Source organism: Hesperophylax consimilis, chromosome 22 (assembly GCF_061612785.1).
Source record: "Hesperophylax consimilis isolate HC1 chromosome 22, BYU_Hcon_1.0, whole genome shotgun sequence".
NCBI classification, from domain to species: Eukaryota; Metazoa; Arthropoda; class Insecta; order Trichoptera; family Limnephilidae; genus Hesperophylax; species Hesperophylax consimilis.
In genome coordinates, this window is record NC_142857.1 from 19,800,915 (window position 1) to 19,825,010 (window position 24,096).

Genomic DNA, 24,096 nt, shown 5'->3' on the forward strand with positions numbered 1-24,096 from the left:
TGTTTATTACCATAATGTAAAGTTGTGGGAAATTCATTTGGCAATGATCGATGCTAGGGAATGAGGAATTTGTAAGGTAAAAATCGCAACACTAGGATTGTGCACATTTAGGTATCTGATTTATATCTCTTTAATGTGGAAATAAATGATTGATTACGTTTTTAAAACAAACGTGGAAAAAGTAAACAGTATAATTTACGACTTCTCTCATGCATTATAATAACTACTTACTTTATAAATCAACACCTTTCTATTCCACTGTTAATACAACAAATAGTTAAGACAAATTTATTATATTAATTTCTTGTAAAAGCCCACTTGGGTAGATAAATAAACAAAATAAATTAATGTAGCAGTTTTCGATTCACATTTCAAAAAACTAATGCATCATGAGATCTGGCATCATTAAATTTGCACAGCTCTTTCTGTCGCTAATTGCTTGTTTAAGATTTCTTAATCATTTTATAATATTCTTATTTTTTTATATTACCCACGCACAGACAATGCTTTTGTGGGTTCCCTTAACTTGCCTATTTTAAAATTGTATACGTATGAATTTATTTATTCAGAATACTTATGTGTAAAATAAATTATTGGGAAAAAAATAAATAACTTAGATAAAAATAATTTTGGATTGAATCTGGGTTGTTCCAACTCATTTTTAGGTAATTGAGATAAAAAAATTTTATTAATTTCCAAATTTTTTGTCGGAAAATGGTATTTTATGTAAGCTTGGGGAAAACGTGAATACCGTTCGATTTTTTGATTAAAGGCAATTGAAAGAAAACCCTGAGCGAGTATCAATTAAATGTACTTTTGATTTTCATTGAAATCTGTGAAATTGATTGTCCAAAACTTGGACAATCAATCACGTTGCTACCAATTTATATTATTTTTTTTATCAAGCGTGGAATTATTAAGGTTTCTTACAAAATATTATGCAAGTTTTTCCTATGTTTGAATTGTAATAAGTTATAACATAACTAAGCAATATCCTCTTTTAAACAATAAAATGATGTGTTTATTAATATTATTATATTACTTCTTTTAATAAAGAAGGGATTTTCTTCTTTAAATACGCCGTATGTAAAAATTTGATCTGTAGTCATGGAAACCGCACAAAAAAAGTAACAACCGAAGAAAGCTTTAACGCTTAAACAATTACACAATTAAACATTTTTACATGAAAAGTTTCTTTAAACGTTAGAATTTTTTTTAAATACTTGTAGTTTAGAGGAATTTCTTCATCTCAATGAAGGCGTTACTAGTCAAATCTAATCTCAACACGAATAAGAAATTATAATCTAATCTTGTATGTAAAATCATTAGATCATTTAATTTCAGCTGTGGGTCTGTCGGTGAGTAATTATAACTCTGGTATTTTTTCATAATTGGAACTGATTGTGTCAAGAATTCAGACAAGCCATTAAGTACCTACCTATGGCAGAAAATTAATTTACTTATATATTTAAATTATAAATTTTTTTGATTAAATTTCTTAACTTACTAGATTTATTAACAATATCCCGTGATTGTTCACGAAGCTGCGCTAATATATTTTAAGAAGGATAATAGATAATGATTGACACCGGCCGAAAGATAATTGAATCAATCCATTTTCATATGGGTATAATATCTACATCCCACATTGCCTGCTATACCCTCCAGGATATGAAAAGTGCCCATGCCAGAAGGAAGAAGGGTTGCTATTATCCTTGCATACAATGGTACTTAGGTCACAATACGAATCAATCAGGAAAACAATAACTTGGGGAGGCTTTCGGATCAGGTTATATTGGCACAGGGCTGATAGAAAAGCCTTTCCTTGGGGGTGAATTTTCTAAAGAACGCCTACAAAAAATTGATTGAAAATTGAAAACTTCATTGATTATTTTTTTAACTGTTTTTTATTAATAAAACCACACTTTTAAAGCTTCAGTGAAAATGGCTACGTGAAGTTATAACACCGAAGCTTCGTGTATTACATAGCTATAGAATTCGGATCAACCATCGTTTTAAAATACCTAACAGCAGAACAGCCATCACTATATCATAAAATGGACAGGCTAGGGTAAAACTTTGTTCCTTCGTATATCTCATTTTCTGTGATGGAAATTTTTTAAACACAGCCTGACAGTAAAACAGCTGTCACACGAGTAACTTGAAAAATCTGAATAACTTATGAAATCTTTCATCATATAAATTACTTATATTGTGTATAGTTTCATAAAATTCTACTTACTCTAGCCTCCTAGACATCTAATTTGTGAGCTTCGCAATATTATTTTCTTAGACAATCGGCTTAGTAATACTGAGCACTTTTACCTCGCATCCAATTATCAGTTCCTCGCAAGTAACCACTCTACTTGAACACAACTATTGTATTTTACACGGCGTAATATCGTTAACTGAAAAGCTGCATGCATAATAACGTCATACAGAGACGTACCACGAGTTTTCTAAAGAAATTCGCTGTATTCCAAAACAAAATTAATTTCGTGATAAAGTTTTCTTTGATAACTGTATTTCGTGATTAATTTTATCATGGAAAAAATTGTTACCTAATTACTACTTATTTTTCATCCTTAAAGGTCGCTATATCGAAAACAACATCACGATACGCCCTTTCTTGCAAGCATAAAATACAAGCGCTTGCTTTTAGGATGCGTTCTTGGTCTAAAATTCAATCGGGGAGCTTCGCTTTAATTAGAAGCGTGTAAGTATTTGTCTCTTTGCTAACAAAGGTAATGATTAATTGAAATAAATAACACCAGGTAGGACCTTTTTCAAACACTTGTACTAACAAACTAACGACTAAAAGAGTCGATTTTGGCAACTTTGTTTAATAAGAACCGCTTCAATAAACATATTTTTTGTGTAAATACAGTTAGAGTATGGCATCCCCAATTATGGTATGTTGTGAAGCTGAAAGTGAGAGAGGAATGGAAGGAGATGGGGAAGAGGAAGGTTTTAAGTTACCTGCTTATTCAGATATAATCATCAAACACGGCTAAACCCATTTCAAGCAACTTTTCGATTCTGAACAGGTACATACTGAGAGTACACGCTGAAATTTGAGTATTACTAACTTATTATGAATCTCTTCAAATTATCCGGTTAAAAACGGGATTGCAGGTCGTTACACGAGGTTTTAGTAAATTCGTAATAATATCAGAACCCGTGTTCGTGCACCTGCGTTTGTCTTGATAATACACAACATGACGAAATGCGAATTGCGTTAGGATACATTACAGATAATAGAATGCATTTGTATTGTACTAAAAGTTTATCAGGAAACCTATCAATTCATTCGTTAAGGACCTGCAATGCCGTCTTTCACAGAATTACGAATAATTTGAAGAGATTTTTAATAAATTATCAATATTTTTATCAGTAATTTTTCTCCTTGTATCTACCAATCTACGTGTTTTTTATCAGTATTAATTTATTAAATTACAATCTAGCGATGTCTAAACCATAGGTATCGAGATAATTAACCATCGTGATATATGTGCTTAATAAAATGGGGGTATCTATAGAGTTCGGTCTCCACCGCAAACCGAACTAACTGATATAATGTCGGAAAGCGCTTATTATTTTACTTACGAGTTCACTATGCTCTGTGAATCATTCAATTTCATTGTAACCACAGATTTGTGTTACATACGCGTACGCGCAAAACAGGTGGAAGATATGATTTTAATTTTTTTTAAATTTAACATCTAAAAACGAAGATAAAAAATGGTGAAGTACTTTCTATAAGGACGTTATTTGAACAATTAATCAATTTTAAAATTTGGGTAATGACTATAAAGATGTTGTTGATATACTCAACACATCATTCACCAAATATAAACAAGTCATTACCAAATTTATTTCAGAAAGAAGAATATCAAATATAATATAATTTAACTATAGAAACTACGTAGCTCTGTTTATCGTACCAAAGTTTCGTAATTTTCCTAGTATTATATTTTTCCATCTCGCACAGTGGAGTGTCTAGTTTCCACTTTATTTCGTTTTTGTTTAAGAGGTTGTGGTTTATTATGTCTTCTATTTTCTTTTTGATTTTGTTTTTTTTATTTAACTTTGATTTTTTTTGTTGATTTTTTGTGTTTATTTAGATGTTCTTTGTAAAAAAAAAAAAAAAAATCTAAAAGCCCAGCCGTGCGTGAATTTAGAAATAAATAAATAAACAAATTTTCAAAGTTCTTTCAAACTTCTATTCAAATTCAGTTATTAATTCATCATGGGCCATAGTAACAGAACTTAAACGGGACTTTCATAGAACTTAACTAATTTTACACAGAGAAAACTTAAAGATAAAAAATATTGCTAATTCTTAATAAAGAATCTCTTCAAAATATTCGTAATCCGGTTAAAAACGCAACTGCATACCCTTAACGATGCCTTTTATCGCGATTTAGGAACACGTATTAATGAAAATAATAATATTTTCACATTACGTCTTTATATATTATCAAGGCATGGTGCAGATGCGTGAACACGTGTTCCGACATATTAGGAATGTACCAAAAGTTTAACATGAAACGGCCTGCAATCCCGTTTTTTGCCGGATTACTAACTATTATATAAACCCAGTATTTTATAAAGTATGTGTTTCCATCCAAAAATTTTGTAAAATGAGAGTGAATAAAATAGAAGTAAGTACTAGTAGGTAGGTACCTACCTTGCCAACCCAATAAAATTGAAAATGACTGAAATTGAATAAATTGGCAAATGACAGTTGTATAAAATCGTTCCATTTTTATTTGAAAATTCCTGGCAAACGATAACTGTTACATTGTGACCGTCAAATACCGAACGTCGGATCAGGGGTGTACCGGCTCCCGGGGGGTTGCTTTTTAAAATTTCACTAGACAGTGGTGTAGCGGGTGGGGCGGTAGGGAGAGGGGGGCGGCCAGGGGATGGAAGATAATAAACCTACAAACGTAACTCGCCAAAGGCAAGAGTAAAAGAGGCCCAAAGAGAGAAACACTCGCCGATGCACCCCTTATACCCCCCGCTTCGAGTGGCGCTCAAATGTTTCTTAGTATAATTTCAATGCCGCAATGAAATACTGTATAATAAGCTGTGGAATTGTGAAATACCTTGAGAAGAATATCTCTTTATGTTGGAGTACCTAAGTACCTACCAATATTCCTGGATATTATACTACCTACTTCTTAGTGCATTTAAAACAATTTTTAAGCTCCTACTACATTTATGGCTAATCTAAAGAAAATTCTGTCTTTTCTTGGATATAAAAATAAAACAGTTCTGAACGCTTTGATGCTTAAGGAGTTTGAACATTGGAAGAAAATTGCAAAAAGGATGCAACCTTTTTCAAACCAACCTTATTTTACGTTTTTATACATCATTTTCTATCTTTATTCTGTAAGAAAAACTTATGTAAGTATTAGTAACATTTTGTAAGTTTGCAGTTTTTGTGTAAATCTAAGTCCCACAGTTGTACATAACTTCGTGCCTTAAAACAAAATCCTAAGCCGAAGCAAACGGACAAACAGAATTCCACGCCAGCCGGCCAGACACCGAAATACTTCTTCAAACGAAATAAATAAATCCTTCCATCTCTCTCCTTTCTTCTGGCCGAAGGGGGAGGAAGGATACTCCTGAAAGGGTATTTTGTACCTCATTTCGTAGCGCGAGAACGTTCCACATATGTATGGGAAACTCAGCTTTATCTTCTCTTTTGCGCGTTCATTAAAATTCTCTTTATTTATTGAGAATTTTGAAATCATCTGTCTGTGAAAATCTAGTTTTTTTTCTCGCTTTTTATGTCTGCGAAGGGAACCGACACGCGAGGGTTTATATGTTATTTGCACGTACTGTAAGGACTTGTGTTACATATCTTGTAGAACTCGCTATGTGGAAATGTGAACTACGGCGTAAACGGACGTACACGGATATAAACACTGCCATTGCAAAAGCGCTAATCAAAAGAAGTCTGAAATTCATTTCACCAATTTGAAAGCTCAGAAATATGCACAAATTATTTCAAAGCACTGGAAAATCTAAAGTTACATTGTAACTGAACGGTAGTATTTGTTTAATGGAGTTTTAAGATATAAATTGTACCTTTATTAAAGTAATATTACCCAGATGAGTGCTTAAAATGACTTAAGTTATTTACCAGATATTAATATACTTATTATTTCTAACCACCTTTTATCTGTACTCCTTCTCTTCCAGCAATAGTATAAGTATTCAAATTGCGAAGTAGTGGAAGTTGTTCATTATTATTTAAATCAGGCTGCAGCAAAGACAATAATGAATCTTATGTGTATGTGTTTCAATTTAACATCTAGCGGGGAAATTACCTTTGAATCTATGCAGCCGATTCAGGTGACATCACTTACTGATTTATAACAAACCACTCGTGTTAAATGTAATGAATATATTCTTCTATACATTATATTCAATTCCGAGGCTACCTGCAGATAAATAGCCTCAAGAAGTTACCTGTTCATATGGTATCAGGTCGGCAATTAATTCGTCATTAAGAGACAATCACAACGAGACAATGAAAAATATCGTGACGTTCGACGTAGTTTGATTTAGAAGAGTATTGCAATAATTATATGTGAACACAGAAGTAATTTTAATTGTTGTGCGATTAGTAATCAACAAGCCAGATAATTTTATAAAATATCTTATTATTGTACCGTTAAGTCCCTCTATTCACGAAAATCTTATCACAATTCAATCTATTTCAAACCATCTACTGCACTAAGTTGATCAAACTTGGTCACAGAATGACCAAACCAAGCTTTGGCACATAAGAATAAGCTCTAAATATCGATGGTAAATCGGCACAAACCCAAAATATTAATAAAATTCCGTTACTAATTTGAATGTAGGTACTTCATCGATAGGCAAAAAATGCGTAGTTTTACTCGATATGAAAAGAAAAAGATTATATTTCTTGGACGCATTATGAGGATCATTAATTCAAGAGAAAATTGATGGAAAACGTCAGGCCTGAAGAATTAATATTATTGGTTTGATAGCAAACCTACGATTTACTAAGGAGACAACTCCTAAGGAGAAAAACATAATTCCGCGTTTAGGATAGCACTATTTATCACGGTATAAAAATGTGATTTTCTACTTTATTACCTTTCTTCGTCATTGCAAATATTGTCTTATTTTATTAACTCAACAAGTCTTGATTACTCCTAAATTTCCCTATATTATAAATATATTATTTGAGTCACCGCCCCACTAGAGTCACCAGTAGTCAAACAAGGAGCTTTGGTTGTCGACTCGCGCTCGATGTTGACTCTTCGTTTTCCGTGAAGTCGATGTTGTGTTTGACACATTTCACTTTCAACATTAGACACGATGCTGATGGTAATTCTTGTAATAAATATTTACCTGAGCGGGAAAATACCTGATACTGGAAAGTTTCACTATTTTCCGCAAGTATTATAGGTGACCTATCTTAGTTATTTTAGATTTACTATGTAGCTCCTTTCACTTAACAATAATGATTGGATTATTTGGTGAGAAAATCACCTTAACTTTCTTAGCTTCAAGTTGGCTGTGTAGTTCGGGGATTAATACTGTTAATACGAGTAGGCATAGGCTATCGGTGCAATAAATTCTTCAATTGCATCTTTTGACTGCCTTGTTTATTCATTAATTAGTAGTTAGTTCTTATTTCGGCAGTCTTCACAAAGCAGATTATATCAAAAATCACTTTTATCTGATGATTTTCCGAGTCCAAATAATTATTTTTAAAATATTTTTAGCGTGAATGCGTCAATTATGCTTGATAACAATATATTTGTGGTTATTATGTCCGAAGGTAAATCATAAATTAAGCAGGCTCCGTTTATTTGTTCAGAAAAACATTATCTACGTCTTGTCTACGTGATCGGCGATTGCTTGCTGTGCGTCTGCTATAAATTTATCTGTCGCCTGTCGAGATAAAAATTAAATCGAATAATACAAAAGACAATGATCTTCCTTCAGTCTCCATTGGATGCGAGCAAATAAGCAATTGTTTGATGTGTGATAACTGATTGCGCCCCACTTACCGAGAGACTGAACTCTAGATTTACGACCGTGTTTTTTCCAGAATATAATTAATAATAATACTTAGATGATGATAATTTTAATGACAGTGATATTGCTTTATCATAAGATACACCTTATTCCAATTACAGGTGAGAAAACAATGTACACAGAGCCATTTAATTATCAGTGGAGATTATTTTATTAGCTCCACATCAGCGCATACGTACTGCAAAATACGATAATAATACTTATGATATCTTTTATAGCTTTATTTCTCGTAATATCTATGCAGAGGCCCTGTACAGATATAATATCTGCAAGCCATAGTTAAATTATCTTACAAATCATATATATTACAAAAAACAAAGAGCTTCGAAATAATTTAGATTTGTGTGGAAACTGTCAAAATAAAAGTTTGCGTTGTAGAGTTGAACGGGGTAGCTATGAATTACGGGTTTATTGCGTGTTATATATTTACACATATGATTTTCTAAAAGCTTTGGTACTCCATACTTATATGGACTAAGTTTTGGTACATTTAACCTTCCGAGAGCTAATGAACGATCGAAATAGTTAGGTTGGATTGAAGTGTGTTGAAGCTTCCGAAATAGTTAGGTTAGATTGAAGTGTGTTGAAGCTTCCGAAATAGTTAGGTTAGATTGAAGTGTGTTGAAGCTTCCGAAATAGTTAGGTTAGATTGAAGTGTGTTGAAGCTTCCGAAATAGTTAGGTTAGATTGAAGTGTGTTGAAGCTTCCGAAATAGTTAGGTAAGATTGAAGTGTGTTGAAGCTTCCGAAATAGTTAGGTTAGATTGAAGTGTGTTGAAGCTTCCGAAATAGTTAGGTTAGATTGAAGTGTGTTGAAGTTTCCGAAATAGTTAGGTTAGATTGAAGTATGTTGAAGCTTCCGAAATAGTTAGGTAAGATTGAAGTGTGTTGAAGCTTCCGAAATAGTTAGGTAAGATTGAAGTGTGTTGAAGCTTCCGAAATAGTTAGGTTAGATTGAAGTGTGTTGAAGCTTCCAAAATAGTTAGGTTAGATTGAAGTGTGTTGACGCTTCCAAAAAAACTAAAATTAGTTTTATATATTCTGAAACATCAATAGTATTGCCAGATCCTAAGATATACCGGAAACCAATAATATTATTAATAAATTACAATTATAGGAACTCCTCGACGTAATTTTATTCTGTTTTTCTGAAAGATGTATAAAAGCGTTGGCAATTTCTGATCTAATTACTGAATGAACATTTTTCACAATTGAAGTTAAATACCGTTGTTTGCCCGTTTACTGCGTGACGTCAATCACATATTCAAGAATAATTCTTTATTCTCGTTAATTGCGAAAGCAGCATTATTTATGGCGTTATAAAATAAAGTAATAATAATAATGACGAATCTCGAGTATTTTATATTTTACGATCAGACTCACATACATCCTCACCGCGATGAGTTGTACCAAGTTACAGATTGGTGCTCACCTTGAATAGGCAGTCATCAAAAAAAATATTATTAAGCTACAGCAAACACTAAGGCTTATAATATTATTCACTATAAAACAAACAATGAGTATTATATTTGATTGAAGTTTTGTGTGTGTGTTTACAGTTGATATTTATATTAAAAGACAATAAAATTACCTTAAAAAGCTTATGAATTGTCGTTATCTTTTTCCAAACCTGAGAGTTACATAATTTTCGATTTCTGTGTTACCGATCTATGTGACGTTATCTTTTACTATAGTTCCGATTTAATTCGTTCGATTCGTTTCAATGAAACATTTTTACGTACATAGTAATGGTATCCACTCGAACTACCCTCCAACAGTGGATTAAACAGTTTCCAAACAAGTTTATAATTCCAATACATTTTAATCCCAAATCGAAACGCGTATCGATAACAACAAAAGCTTTACCCCCATGATAATAATTTATCGGATCTGAATAGATTACAAAGCATTCTACAGCATCCACCATCGACTACTTATCGGTTTAATATATTCCCAAATTGATATCAATATTGACAACCGCATTTCAACGCTGAATACACCGTAAAACCCCGAACAATAACAATATTGCACCCTTTCTACAGAGATACTCAACTTTTTTTTAAGGCGAAGCTTAATGCCAAATCATTATTTTGATTAATCTTCATAACGAATCGGTGTACATTATGAATACCAAAAAATATGTTTAAAATATGATAAATTGAAGGTATTTCTATCGTTGCGCTTGAGTAGAATACAAATAAATTACTCGTTAAAAAATATAAATTTAAAGTACTAAAAAAGATATTTTTTCAATAGAAATGTATGAACGCGTTAAGGATACAAATTAAAAAACTACAGTATTATATTTAAGATTATCTGTGACAGTTTCACTTAATTAACTTTTTTGTTTTCTTATAAAATAATTTACAAAATTAACAAAAACCTTTTTTGTGCTTGAAATCGAACCTTTCTGGACGCTGGACGTTTGTCAAGCGATTTTAGTGCCTATTACCGACAATACAAGGTATACCAAGAATATACACATTTTTGGCTTATAGCTTCCTCTTATACAAACACAAAAATTAGAACTTTTAAAAAGTTTTCTACTTACAAAAATAACTTTACTACACAAATTTTGATATTTTATTACTAGCAAATATATGGCAAATAATTTTCTGTTAAAAATATAATATATTATGTATGTACTATTTCACTTGTCTGAATTCTTTAAACAATCAATTTCAGTTTCGAAATGACATTTAAATTCAAAAGCAAATTTGAGTTCATTGAACCAGAGTTACGCAGGATGCACAAACAACCGAAATTGATATGTTTGATTAATGACGTAAATAAATAACTTTATTATACACATTTGCTATTTTATCACCGTAACTTGAAAACATCGTAGGTTGTGTAGGTATTAGCTAACCTAACCTCACAATACTAATTAATATATAAGTTTAAAAATATACTTAAAAATATTTATTGAAGATGTTTAACCAATGTTGTTATTTTTATTTTTTTTATATAATAACTTTCTTTAGTTGGTTGTTGTTTAAAAAGAGGGTTCTAACAGTGTTATTTTATTGTTGTTCAACGACCATCGATTCAACACGCGGTTAACCATCGCGGATCGTTCTCACCCCTGACGATCTGAATTATCGGTAATTACCGATCAGTAATCGATTCCCGACTCACCCCACAATATAACACTTTTTAGGGGAGCTGCATTAAAAAAATGCATTGTTACCCACGAGAACGAATCGCATTATTGTTGAATAATGAAATAACGCGTTGAATTGAAAACGCTATACATTTAACACATGGATTTGAATTTATTATTAAATTATCAAAAATTGACAGACTCTTTATTGATACGGAAGTTTTGTGGTTAGTTGGAACCACAAGGATGTGATAAGGATATAAACATTGTGAATTGCAATTTTATTGTTTATTTTGTAATCATAAATTCAAATAACCATTACATGGTATCACGTGTCGCGGGTTATTTTCCAATTGTAATCATACAGAAAAAAATAATTTATCACATTTTTACGCGAACAATTAGATATTTATAAGTGAGGTTAAGTGAGTTTGTTGAATGAAATTTTCGAAATATTCTCATCTATTGCTAATTTTATCACCAGTTATACGTTTAATTTCACCTTGTTCTTTATTTTATTTCTGTTTTTTAAGACTTTTTCTAACATTTCTGCTTTCTTTCTTCCAGATTTCCCAATTGGGGGAAGATGTGCAACGATTGCGGGCTTCGCTGGGTGCATTGCGCGACGCGCATTCACAGCAGCTGAGACGACTCGAGCAGAGACTAGACGACAAGCGGCGACATATCGCTAGGCTAGAAGCCCGCCTGGACACGCAGAGAGATTACGATGACATCAAGCGGGAAGTTAGGTAAGCGCAAACACACGATATACATTCATATTTTAAAAACACGAAAATAACTTTAAAAAAGATAAATTTTAACTTACTTACATAGTACAAGTGCCGTTCAGGACTGCAGTCTACAGAGTGAAGACTGACATGATGATAGCTAACTTTCGATGAGAGATGGCACCTTAAATGCATACTAAAAAATTTAAAATTCTTTTAATCCAGGACGTGAAATTTAAAAAAAATCGTAGTATTTGTAAACCGGCTATTCATCAATAGTTCATCAAAAGATTACAAATTCAGAACATAAAAAGAAAAATAAAATACACAGTAAATAAGAAATGGTCATGGGAGCAGTTCTACTATTTTGTGATGTAATAATAATAGTATGATAATAGTATATATCTAATTCTTTTAGTATGTAACCTAGTCAATAAATTGCAAAAACTAAATCATTTCTGTCCAAATGCGTGCGGTTTTGTGTTACTAAGCACATTTTAACTATCTGAAATTAAAAGTAATTAAATCTGTCGATTTTAATAGCCGCATTTTCGTGCATAAAGCCTGTGATAGACCACGCTATATTCTCGTGGTTTGGCCTATTTCAGCATATCTCCCGTCATACATTCCCATCTGTAGTGTATGGCGAGCGATATCCAGAAATAGGCCAAGCCGTGATGCGTATAGCGTAATGTGCCAGGGATTTGATGCTTCACCAGTTGCACATTATAGATATTGTCTGGTATTTATTTTACACGCACAATAAGAACGCATTATTAATATCTCTGCACTTAAGAATTTATGGTCACCGCCCAACTTACCGACCAACCCTTCACACAGTGTATCATGATTTATTTTCATTACTTTATTGGACTAAGTTATCATTTGGGCGCAATCCAAACATATAGGGAGATTACGTTCAACTGCGCGTTGTCCTTTATCATGTTGTGTTTTGTTTACTCTCTGCGCCGTGTCAGAACGCGCTTTATTAGATTTTTAATAAACAAATCACATACAACAGATCTAATTTTATCTCGTTTAAACAAAGTACTAAATAATGGTTCTATCAAACAAAAAGTGGACAACGTTGTTTTCTTAGTAAAATCAATAAAGAAAAACTTAACCCCCGTTAAAATTATGCCTATTCTATTTAAATTTCAACGTATGTGGGTGTAAAGAATTTGCGCGGGCAAAAATATCATATTTTTCAATTTATTTTAGGTTTAAAAAAACATACATTTGTTTGAACAACCTTTTTTTTCTAAATTTTAATTTAAAATGTTTTGTTTCATCTTATTCTTCGATAGATAAGTTGATTCTTCAATGCTTCATATAGAAATGACTTTGCGAGCTAAAACTACTTGCATCGGTCTACGAAGTGCAGACAAAACGATCTGTGCAAATTTCATGATGCCAGAGCTCACCATTCGCAAGTTTTTAGTATGAACACAATATAAGTGCTATTGCTGTTTATTTTCGGCGTTGTGAAAATTTGTTACTTCATACAATCAGATTTTTTGCTTTATTATAATTATTAACAGCGCCCTTGAGGTAATCTTTCACAAAAACGGCGCTATATTAATTATTATTATTTAATAATAACTAATGAATAATATCTAAACATGGCGGCCGTTTACCTGTCTTACATTTTCCTTAATCAAAATCAAACAAAATGCAGGTGGATGAACCCTGCGTTTTATTGCTCCGACTTTTTATACCTTTATTTGATTTTGATGTTTGCACGTAAATTATCAGGTTAAAACGCTTTACCATAATGTGATACCGTCGAGATGTGAGACTGGCGTAAACAAAAGTGCATCTAGTTTGTTTTGTGCGTTGCATTTTACGTGATTTTGTTTATAGAGCCTACCTATACAAACAGTAATTATTTTCTAATAACGCAAGTAGTAAGAAATAATTTAATTGTCTTTTGTTTATATTCTTCATGAAGAGTACATTTTATAGTATAATTATATATTCTCCGGCAGTAAATTATCTTTAATTGATAAGCTTGAAAAAACATTTAAAATAGTTTGGATTAATATTTAGTTAGGCTATGTAATACTACATTTAGGTGATTTTTCACGAAAACAGCGCTATATAAATTAGCCACATATTATTACATCTGCTTAATTACATAGCTTAACTTAATACTACATCTGCGTAATTACAAGCTAACCTCAATACTACATCTGCGTAATTACAAGCTTACCTCAATACTACATCTGCGTAATTGCATAACTTAACTCAATACTACATCTGCGTAATTACAAACTAACCTCAATACTACATCTGCGTAATTACAAGCTTACCTCAATACTACATCTGCGAAATTGCATAACTTAACTCAATACTACATCTGCGTAATTACTTAGCTTAACTCAATACTACATCTGCGTAATTACGTAGATGAAACAATTTTGACTACCGTTATTAATTGATATCTTTAAAACATACATATTTTGAATACAACAAACAAGAACTCTTCTAAAGTCTTACTTTGAGAGATTAGTATAGAGAGAGTTATTCCTTATCGGTTACCCTTCTTCGGTATGTTTTTTTTTTTTTGATAAAGCTCAGATTATGGCCCTGCCACTGAGAACTTCGTTGTAATCTCTCTTTCATTTCCATATTACATCCCTCGTTTTTATAAAGAGGAAGAGGTTACAACGGTACTATCAGCAGTTGGCCTATACGAGTATAAAATTTAAACACGACGCGCACTTGTCTGTGAATTAAACAAACAAGAACCTATATATTGTTGTTACGAATTAGACAAACAACTATATTTTTTGTCTAAATCACAAAATCTTTTTAAAAATGGGGCCCATTGTCGCCGTTATATGTTCTTTATTTTTATTGCCCGGGGGTAAATAAACTAAAAAAGGTTTCCGTGTAAACAAAGGTCGGGGAGTTTTATTGGGGTCGTTATCGCCCCGGCCTCGTCCGCCCTGTATAATGCTGCGCCACTGGCTTAATAGGATGTAAACAAGAAACACAGTCAATGGAATGTCTTGTCTTGCAAGGAAACGGGGACCAAAAGGAAATTATCTCGCAGGATTTAAGAAGCCCAATGGCGAAATTGTGATTTATAACGCTCTGTATTTTCTGCTTGCCCTTACAAGTAACTGTAATTAATCGGATTCGAAAATATCTATGCTTTTTTAATAGTCAGAAAGATGAAGGTTGAGAACCACCCAGCTAATCGGATCTACTCACTAAACATGGTTAGACATTTCATGTAATGCTTGGATTTTTAATGATGGTATCTCACTAGGGCGATACTAAAAGTATGTACCACTTCAAAAATTGAATTTTAGTCCATAAATACAAAATAGCATTACACGTGCCCTTATGAACTGGTCTAAATTAGGTATTAGGTACCTACCTGTCCGTGTTTCTCTTTGCTATCACGTGTGAACGCGGCCTAAGTTTCGCCGGATTTAGCTAGCTGGCAACACTATGCAGAAAAAATAATCGTCTTTTTATTATTGTGTACACGCCGCACGCCATTTCCAGTTCCTTATCTAAGGGTGGGGGCATCTCCCGCCTTTGAACTATTTTCGAATAAAGAACGCCGCCATAGACAAAGTTCGGAGAATTCCAAATTCAAATGTTTGGGTGAGAGAGAGAGATTCGTCAGAAAACCTATCAATAGATGGCGGGCGTTATCAAAGAAATATTTTCTTTGATTCGTCCGTAATTAATGGATTCATTAACAAATAATAACGAATCATAGACAACAACTACTGTATAACGCCGATAAGCTCTAATCCAACTTCTAACACTGTCTTTGAAAAAAGTTTGATACGTGATACAAAATCTCTATGATCTTTGTATATTACAATCAAAAGATCAATATAAAATGGACCAAATCTTAAATGTGGTGCAGTAAACATGTTTGGATTTTCCACTAATAACTCTCTTACGGTAAACTCTGGTGTCGTGATATTTGCACTGCTTTTTCGCACCTAAATTTCCACGTTAACGCAGCTACTTTCAGCTCAAAGCGACATTTCAGTCCCACGCTATAAAGCTTTGCAATATTAATTTATACTTTAAAAAATTAAGACGCATGTTATTTGTTTATGTAATAAGTCTTGGATGAAACCGGTTTGTAATAGTTAAAAGTCTCAGCAAACTTCTTTTGTCTATCGTCCATTATTTCAGAACTGTTACAAATTTATCAAACTTCGTTATTGTTTGATAAAGATGACATTGTATTCAGGTCGGTCCGTTTCCGTCAGACTTCCGCAAGATAATTCCACGAGTCGCCTCCAAGCACTCCACTAATAATTTATTCTTATAAGGAAGAAGCTCGTAAATTTTCAAGTTTACAATGTGAACAAAATCTCTAAAGTAGGTAGGTTTTAAACAATACGATACAAACCCTATGGTGCTATGAACGAAAAACAACAGTATTAGCTGCCACTATTTGCAAATTTAGTATATTTGTCATGTTTAACGATTTAGATAATTTACAAAATATTAATATTTTGCGCAAAACCTTACTGAAATTAAATTATTCCATATCACAAAAATAATATACTGATAAAACATTTTTAAATCTCAACAATTCAAAGTAAAACTCTGAAATTAATGAAATCACATGCGAAAATACTATTCTTCATTCTTTACTATTATTAATCAATTTATTTTTTGCATCAATTTCATCTAAGATCGAATTAAATTAGCTCATTTTCAAAAACCTTTAAAAACATTGTCAATCTTTAAAATTAGCTCTTTTTCACTCTACCTAGAAGTAACTAAACACTGTCAAATATTTTTTTAATGGAAAATTTCGTTTAGTATAATCAAACAATAGCCAGACTAATATCACCTGTAGCTAAATACAATCACCAATGTAATCAGAATCATACCCCATTGAATTCAGAAAACCACCCTTATCGCCAAGGTGCTAACAAGCTCCTAACACCGTGTGACCAAGATGTCGAAGATATCGCATAAATCTATTAACCAGCTTCCTAGAAGGTGATGTGAACTCTAGTTTAAGGGATGTTTGTCAAAATTTATTTAGTTATCAAAAGGAAATCAGCTTCCTCAAGATGTGTTTGTACATACCGTGTGAACGATATTTAAACACTATGATTCACTCTTATCATTTTTGTGGGTATTAAAGTGATTTAAGAATTATCACATCCGTAGTTGTATCTAGACCAGAGTTCTTTCATCACACGTGTTTATCAAGCTGCTCGTAAGTTTTGTCAATTAAATAAATAATTCATACTCATCTTTAAAAATTATAAAAAATAACGCTGTGTCCTCCAGTGGTCATAAGAGTTTCCTAGACAGGTGTACCACAGGGATCCCATTACTTCCCATCCCTCCGGCACTTCTGTTCCCCGGGCACTCCCTGAACTCCGTAAAGAGGGGATGGTCTCGATATTGGTTTAATACCCTCGCCACAAAACGGACGTTAATTTTTAATATAAACACAAGAGTCGTTCTACATTTTTTGTACATCACTTTACCTGCATTTTTTTCACTTTCCGTCGCAAAGTTCGAGTGGGCGGGGGCGGCAGGGTGGAGAGCTGTTGAAATTTTAATATATTCATGAGGGGTGGATTTTTTAAAGCTAATATTGGATATTGTTAGGCGATTAAGCACCCAGGGAGTTTTGTGTGACACAAAATTTTCAGAAAGACAGTGTTTTATGGATTTATAGAAGTTCGCAAATTACCGGTTCGGAATTTTTAGCTCGAAAATGCAAAGCATATTAAATTTTTCAAGGTACTCGACATATTTCTTTATTTAATATAAAGTTGAACAACTCCTCCCATTATCATTAAAAATAAGACACAGGCCATTAAATTAAAATGTCTTAATTCTTGTGATATTTTTATTTATAATTTTGTTATTTTTGTTCCAGCATCCTCCGATCCGTCGATCTCTCAGCGGCCAACGAGAACAAACAGTTCCAACAACTCCTGATCGAAAGATCAAAGGCCCTTTCCCAGTCGCAAGTCTGCGAGGCCCAGCAGCAAGCCCTCCAGCAGCCCTCGTTGCTGCACCAGCAAGCCCAGCAACAACTCCAGCAACAGGCCCAGCAACAGCACATTCAGCAACAGCAACAGATGCAACTACAACAACAACAACTCCAGCAACAGGTGGCGCAGCAAGCAGCACAGCAAGCGGCGCAGCAAGCAGCCATCAACCTCCAGGACTCTGACAGAGAGTCTGTCAAGGGAGAGAGACTGACTGCCAGTGTAGAGGGGAGGGATTCAGGTGTGTAGATGAAGAAAGCTTCAGGGCAGCACTGCTGTATGGCGTCTCGTAAAGAAAAACAACCAAAATTCAAAAACAGTCGTCTTAATATCATAAAATTCATTCACTCTCGACCAAAACTACGTAGGTTGACATTTGGTCAACTCGAGCTTCCGCTTCCTTCCTTAGCCAACTTTTTGGACAATCTTCCAGTATCCATCATCAAAGCAAATGCTTTGGTGATGCCTTGAACTGCAAGACTGTTTATGGAAGGGCTTAAGAACACATACATTAGAACCTAATATCCTAACAGTCAAATGGCATTAAAATAAAGTTTTAATTTGAGTTTGGTTACTTCCTTTACGACTCGCCACACCATGTTTTATAATCACCGACTGTTCCCGGTCACAAACGCATTCAGCACTGCTTAGCAAAGCTTGGAACATCAGACTGTCGGAGGTTTTCATCTTTTCTGCTAAACCATGATGCATTTTCCTATGACTGTAAACAAATACCTTGACTTCTGGAACAACAGATCATTCAGCTCTCAAATACCGAGAATGATCTCCCTTCATCATGTGTTGATGTTTCTATTCATCAATCACAGTAATAATTACTAAGAATCACAACACTATTATTTGTTGATTTAGATTCCCCGATATCTTTTAACCATCATAATATTATCAAATAATCTCTTGACACCAAATTTCTACTGAAATAAGTTCCTTTAGTTATGCAACATAACAAATTTAAAGCATAATGTTAGATATTCATATTAATTGTCTTATAATTTGACTATTTATTTCCATGAAGGTGATACAATCTTTTTACAATCGTATATCATGTGCATGTCTTCCATATTTCTTCGTTTATTTTGTGTTCACTTTAATCCCATTTAATATTATTTCCTTTATTATTTCTTTTGACTACAACCAATGATGCTTAAACCAAACAAAACTGATTATATATCAATGCGTAATTTAAAAATATAGATTATCTTTCATCTTTTCATAGCTATTGTGCGTTAAAAATTACAATAATTTAATAAAACCCAATCGTTTTGGAATGTATACACACATGCATGAAATGATTCCTGAAAAACTCCTTTCAAAGCATATATGTTGAATGTTGATATTATGAAATTTGCAACCACAAAGAACCACGGTAAACTCGTTAATTGATTATTTAAATAAGTGCATTTTTAACGTTTTTACTAATTGCATGCTCGCGTGCGTATAAAACGGTCTCGACATTTAGACACATCGCTCATACGTGTGTCACTTGATTTGTGCAGCATTTTGTTAGCAAAGCCCACACTACATGGTCGAGCGTGGGCGACGCAACAGTTTGAAATTGAAACTGATACCAAAATAAACTAGATGCAACAATACGAGCGCACTTCCGAGGACAACAATGGCCGCCCGAGGCGATTTATTCTATTTATTATATTATTCTCACAACGACTGCGGAAAATTGAGTTATTAACGGACAGAATGGCGGTCCTTTTCAGATTACATCGAATCCGGATTATTCATTCAGATAACAACTGATTTATTCAGAGAATTCGATTTATATAACTGCCGTATTTAATAATAAACTTCACCATCGTAAAGTTGCAAGTTTCCAGGCATTTTACTGTCTATTATTATCTCAGGTATTCATCGCAATTTCAGGCCATTTTCTTAGCTGGTTGTAAAACTGGCAACAATTAAAAGCGTTGCTGGTTGAATATAGAAAATTTATAAGTTCTCGGAATCTTAATATAATGAATTTGATCGTGAACGTCTCACGCCAGTGGCGTTGCGACCATTGGGTAGCCTGGGCAACATCCCCGGAGATGCATACCCACAAGACCCGAGACAGTAGTTCTTTCTTATAATTCATTAATTTAGTTAACCTGTCAATGTATATTGCAACTAATTGGATTTATTTTCTATTTCACTGGAGTATATTAAGCGTTATATTAGTAATAAAATACACTTCTGAGGAAAATTCGTAAGCTCAATTTCCCCTGATTTGAGTGGACCACTTATCCATAGAAAATTTCATACAGGGTTTTCCAATAAGAGGTGTTATTTTGATATTCAATCGTAAAAGATCAATGGTTTCGTTGCTTGTGTGGCACGTAGCGCCGTCTTGTTGAAAGTAAACGTTGTCCAGATCAATACCATCCAATTTCAGCCATAAAAAATCATTAATCATCTCTCGATAGCGCAATCCATTCACCGTAACTGTTGCTCCAGCCTCATTTTCGAAAAAGTAAGGTCCAATGACTCCACCGGACCATAAACCGCACCAAATAGTCACACGTTGAGGATAGAGAGGCTTTTCAACAATAACTTTTGGGTTTTCCGAGCCCCAGATGTGACAATTTTGCATGTTGACGAAGCCACCGAGGTGGAAATGGGCTTCATCACTCAAGATGATTTGCATTTGATTCACTCAAGTGAATTTTAATAATTTCAATGCGTTGTTAAAGCGTGAATCGTTCCATTTTTATTAATGGCGTAGTTTCTACTTGTCAAATGTCAAAAAGTAACAGCTTCAAAAGTAACATTTACCGAAATAGCGGGCTATTCAAAATAACACCTCTTATTGGAAAACCGTGTATTATATTATATTTACCTAAAATCTGAATCATTATTTGGGTAGGCCTCAAGATAGCCTGACACACTTGGATTCTTCGATACCTCGAGTCATGTCGTTATAGTTTCATTGCGAATTTATTTGATACATTTTCCTCCTTCGATACATTATAATAAAGCGTTTCATACCAATTAGAGCTCGTTCAATCGCGACAGGTAATAAATTTAGATAGGTGAGCCTGGCGCGGGCGGGGCCCGGCTAGCCACCTCCCAGAACCCAAGAGCTAACACGGGCCAGAACATGATTAGCCAGGCATATCTTATTGTGTATTGCTCTGTGCCATGATTATCGGCATTACGTACTACAGACCGGCAGATTAATAGTCGAGGGTAATAATAATGTACCTTCGTTCTGAGCGCAGACAGACGCAAATCGAGCGTCTTTAACTTCGTCATCATTATTTTATAATCTCGATCTACACCACTAAACTGATGGCAGAACTATCAAGGTTGTTCCATGGTGTCCATACAAAACAACCGCCTTTTAGAAAAGGAACTATATTATGTAGCAGATTTCAAGACACTTTTGAGGCGTGCTTTGTTACTTAACAATTCAAATTTAGAAGGAAATGGACGCTTCATTGATTAAGAACGCTGGGCTTTATCTGTATTCTAAATATTGTATTGAAATCTTTAAAAATTACCAAGAAAATCAATGTTTAATTTTTCCACTACACATTTTCAATAACGGTTGAGCTATATTTAAGATGTAGAAATGGTTCTAGCGCATCTTTTTCTGGGGATAAAAATATTAAACAAGTGAGCCATTAAGATTCAGATCTGCCATCGAGACAAGTACACTACTTTTTTACTTTAATTTATCCTTCGTAAAAAATATTTTAAAACTAGTTTCCAGAATTTTATAAAGTAGGTCCCATTTTATTATTATTAATGAGTATGAATAAATTTCTAATAATTGCGTAATGGTTTTGTTCCCTAGTTCTTCTGCATCCAATACAATTTTTTTAATCTAAACACCATCCCACAAATGCGTGCAATGGACTTGAGAGAATCGTGGATGAGTTGTGGCAGCCAGTGATATAACAATGTCATTTTTCCATGGATTACGAATAAATACATCGGCGTGAGAGTAGAGCAATAGACCCCGGTGAACAGAGACATTGTAACCACTAAGCAACTATACATTATGCTACAATATCATTGTGTGTACATTCTTCTAATTTTATCCGCTTTCAAGCTCATTGTTCATAAACGAACCGCGGAAGATGACAATAATGAAAAACGATTGTTAGAACGACAAAAGTTCCCAATAAAACGGGCCAAATGAAAACGGTTGACGTGTGAAAATTTAAAAGAGTAGGTACTCTACCTATTGTAAAAGCTTACATTTTTTACCGCTTTTTGACAAAATTGAATCGACAACAATATTTTTTGATGGAGGTAATATTTTTAACATGATTTTACTATTGCATTGCTGGCGCAAAGAATGGAACAAAAGCGAGCAATTACAAATGCACGTATTAATTTCCACGTTCGTTTAATTCAGCTCAGCAACTCGTAAATTCTCCTTATTTTTTTATGTTATTTTATTATCCACAAAGCGAAGGAAGTAATGATACAAAGAAAAACGAGTGCACACATATACTCACCCGATCGGGCAACTGTGGCCTTATATCGCATGATTGCCAAACATAAATTTCACGGACGGTTTGGTTGTGTCGGTAGGGTCGTGTGAGACAGACTCAACTCGCTTTGCTCGGGTAATGTGAAATGCTTTTCTAAATCTAAGCGAGTCACGTGAATAGGTGTGAAAATATCCGGCGATCGACTCTGCTCGTTGCCCTTTGACATCGATAAATAAGCCAGAACAATGGGAGCTCATCCTTGTGATGCGAACACTGGAACACTTGGCCGGGTTCGAAAACCTCAGTGAACCTGACGCATTTTTATGTCAAACCTTTATCCGTCGTAACCTTGTCTGGATTAAATTCTACTCCTTTGGATTCCTCTCCAATTAGTGAAGTTTTGTAGCCATAATTGCCCATCTTGAGCAGATTTCTGTAATGATTTACTTCCCCGTCGGTTTCAATCGTAAAAAAACTGGAACAGTTCTTCAGTTCTGAAGTTTCTTCGTTTCCAATAATTTCGGAAAAATTTTCCAAAAATCTTTATACCTCTGCTTCCCCGTGATACATCTATTCTTATTTTTCGTACAAATAAGTTGTTACACAAATAGTGACCAATACCATACACAGCTTTTCGTGTGTGTTTTTACCATTTCAATGAATATTTTCGGAACTTTCCAAGATTTTGTACAATTTTTGGAATCCTTTCATTTTTCTACGTTTTGAAACACATCATTTTACTAAACTGTTAAATAACAAAGTACATAACTTTTACAATAATATTTGTTTTCCTGACGTTTAAAATCACATTATTTGTTATTTCAATACACGTATTTTAAAAATTGATTTTTTTAGATTAGTAAAGATTTAGTTTATTTTAAATTCAGGGGCTCATAAGCTGCACCGAAAAGGTTAAGTGATATTTTTTCGTACCGTGCAATTAGCCGGTAAAATATAGATTGCCCCCTCCCGCCCCTTGGTTCACACGCCATTGGCTGCCTTAGGACTGAGCAGCCACTGCGGAACGTTGATTCCATTTTTATACCTATTAGATCCCGAAACCAGATTATGTATATATACTTCTAAGTACATTATCATTAACACATCGCGCGGTAAAAACGCGAAACCTGCAATTAATAACGATCACTTTAACGCCAACCAAAGAGATGGTTAATTATTAGCGAGTTGCGAATATGTCCGATAAAAATCTGCATTTAAAAATAACACTTATTTGTGTTAACAAATATGCATAAAATTCAAAATCACAATTTATTCAAGTACCTACCTACCTAACCGTGAGGTACCTGCGTATTATCATATTATTATAATACTTAACTAAATTATTGGTATTCGGTAAACCTTAATTAATATTTTTTATTAAAACACAAATAACATTGTTTACATCATCAACATACATTGATGTAAACAATGTTATTTGTGTTTTAATAAAAAATAAATAATGCCATCACAAAGTGAAAAGCAGTTAGAAGAAGTTTTCTTCGAAAAATTCTTAATTAATATTCTACTAAGAAAATGATTCAAATTCCATTAGGTGATTGTTATTATTCCTTACCATATATATGACATAATATTATATAGCATATCATACAACGAAATTCACAATTAGATATTGCACGTAGTTTGACCTATTGTGTAGAATTAATATTATAGGTTATTTATCATTAATAATATGTTTATTTCACCCTTTCAGTATTATTT

The 24,096-nt window shown here is 33.5% G+C and overlaps 1 protein-coding gene across 4 annotated transcripts in view; it reads left to right on the forward strand.

The window, feature by feature from the left end:
- Positions 1 to 24,096, forward strand: part of LOC149413188 (homeobox protein cut-like) — a 212,117-nt gene that overhangs the window by 159,818 nt on the left and 28,203 nt on the right. For all 4 annotated transcript variants that reach the window (XM_089645380.1, XM_089645382.1, XM_089645379.1 and 1 more), the window contains 2 exons: positions 11,761 to 11,942; positions 17,812 to 18,167. In XM_089645380.1, coding sequence (XP_089501506.1) covers positions 11,761 to 11,942; positions 17,812 to 18,167 — 538 coding nt within the window. The remainder of the gene's footprint in view (positions 1 to 11,760; positions 11,943 to 17,811; positions 18,168 to 24,096) is intronic.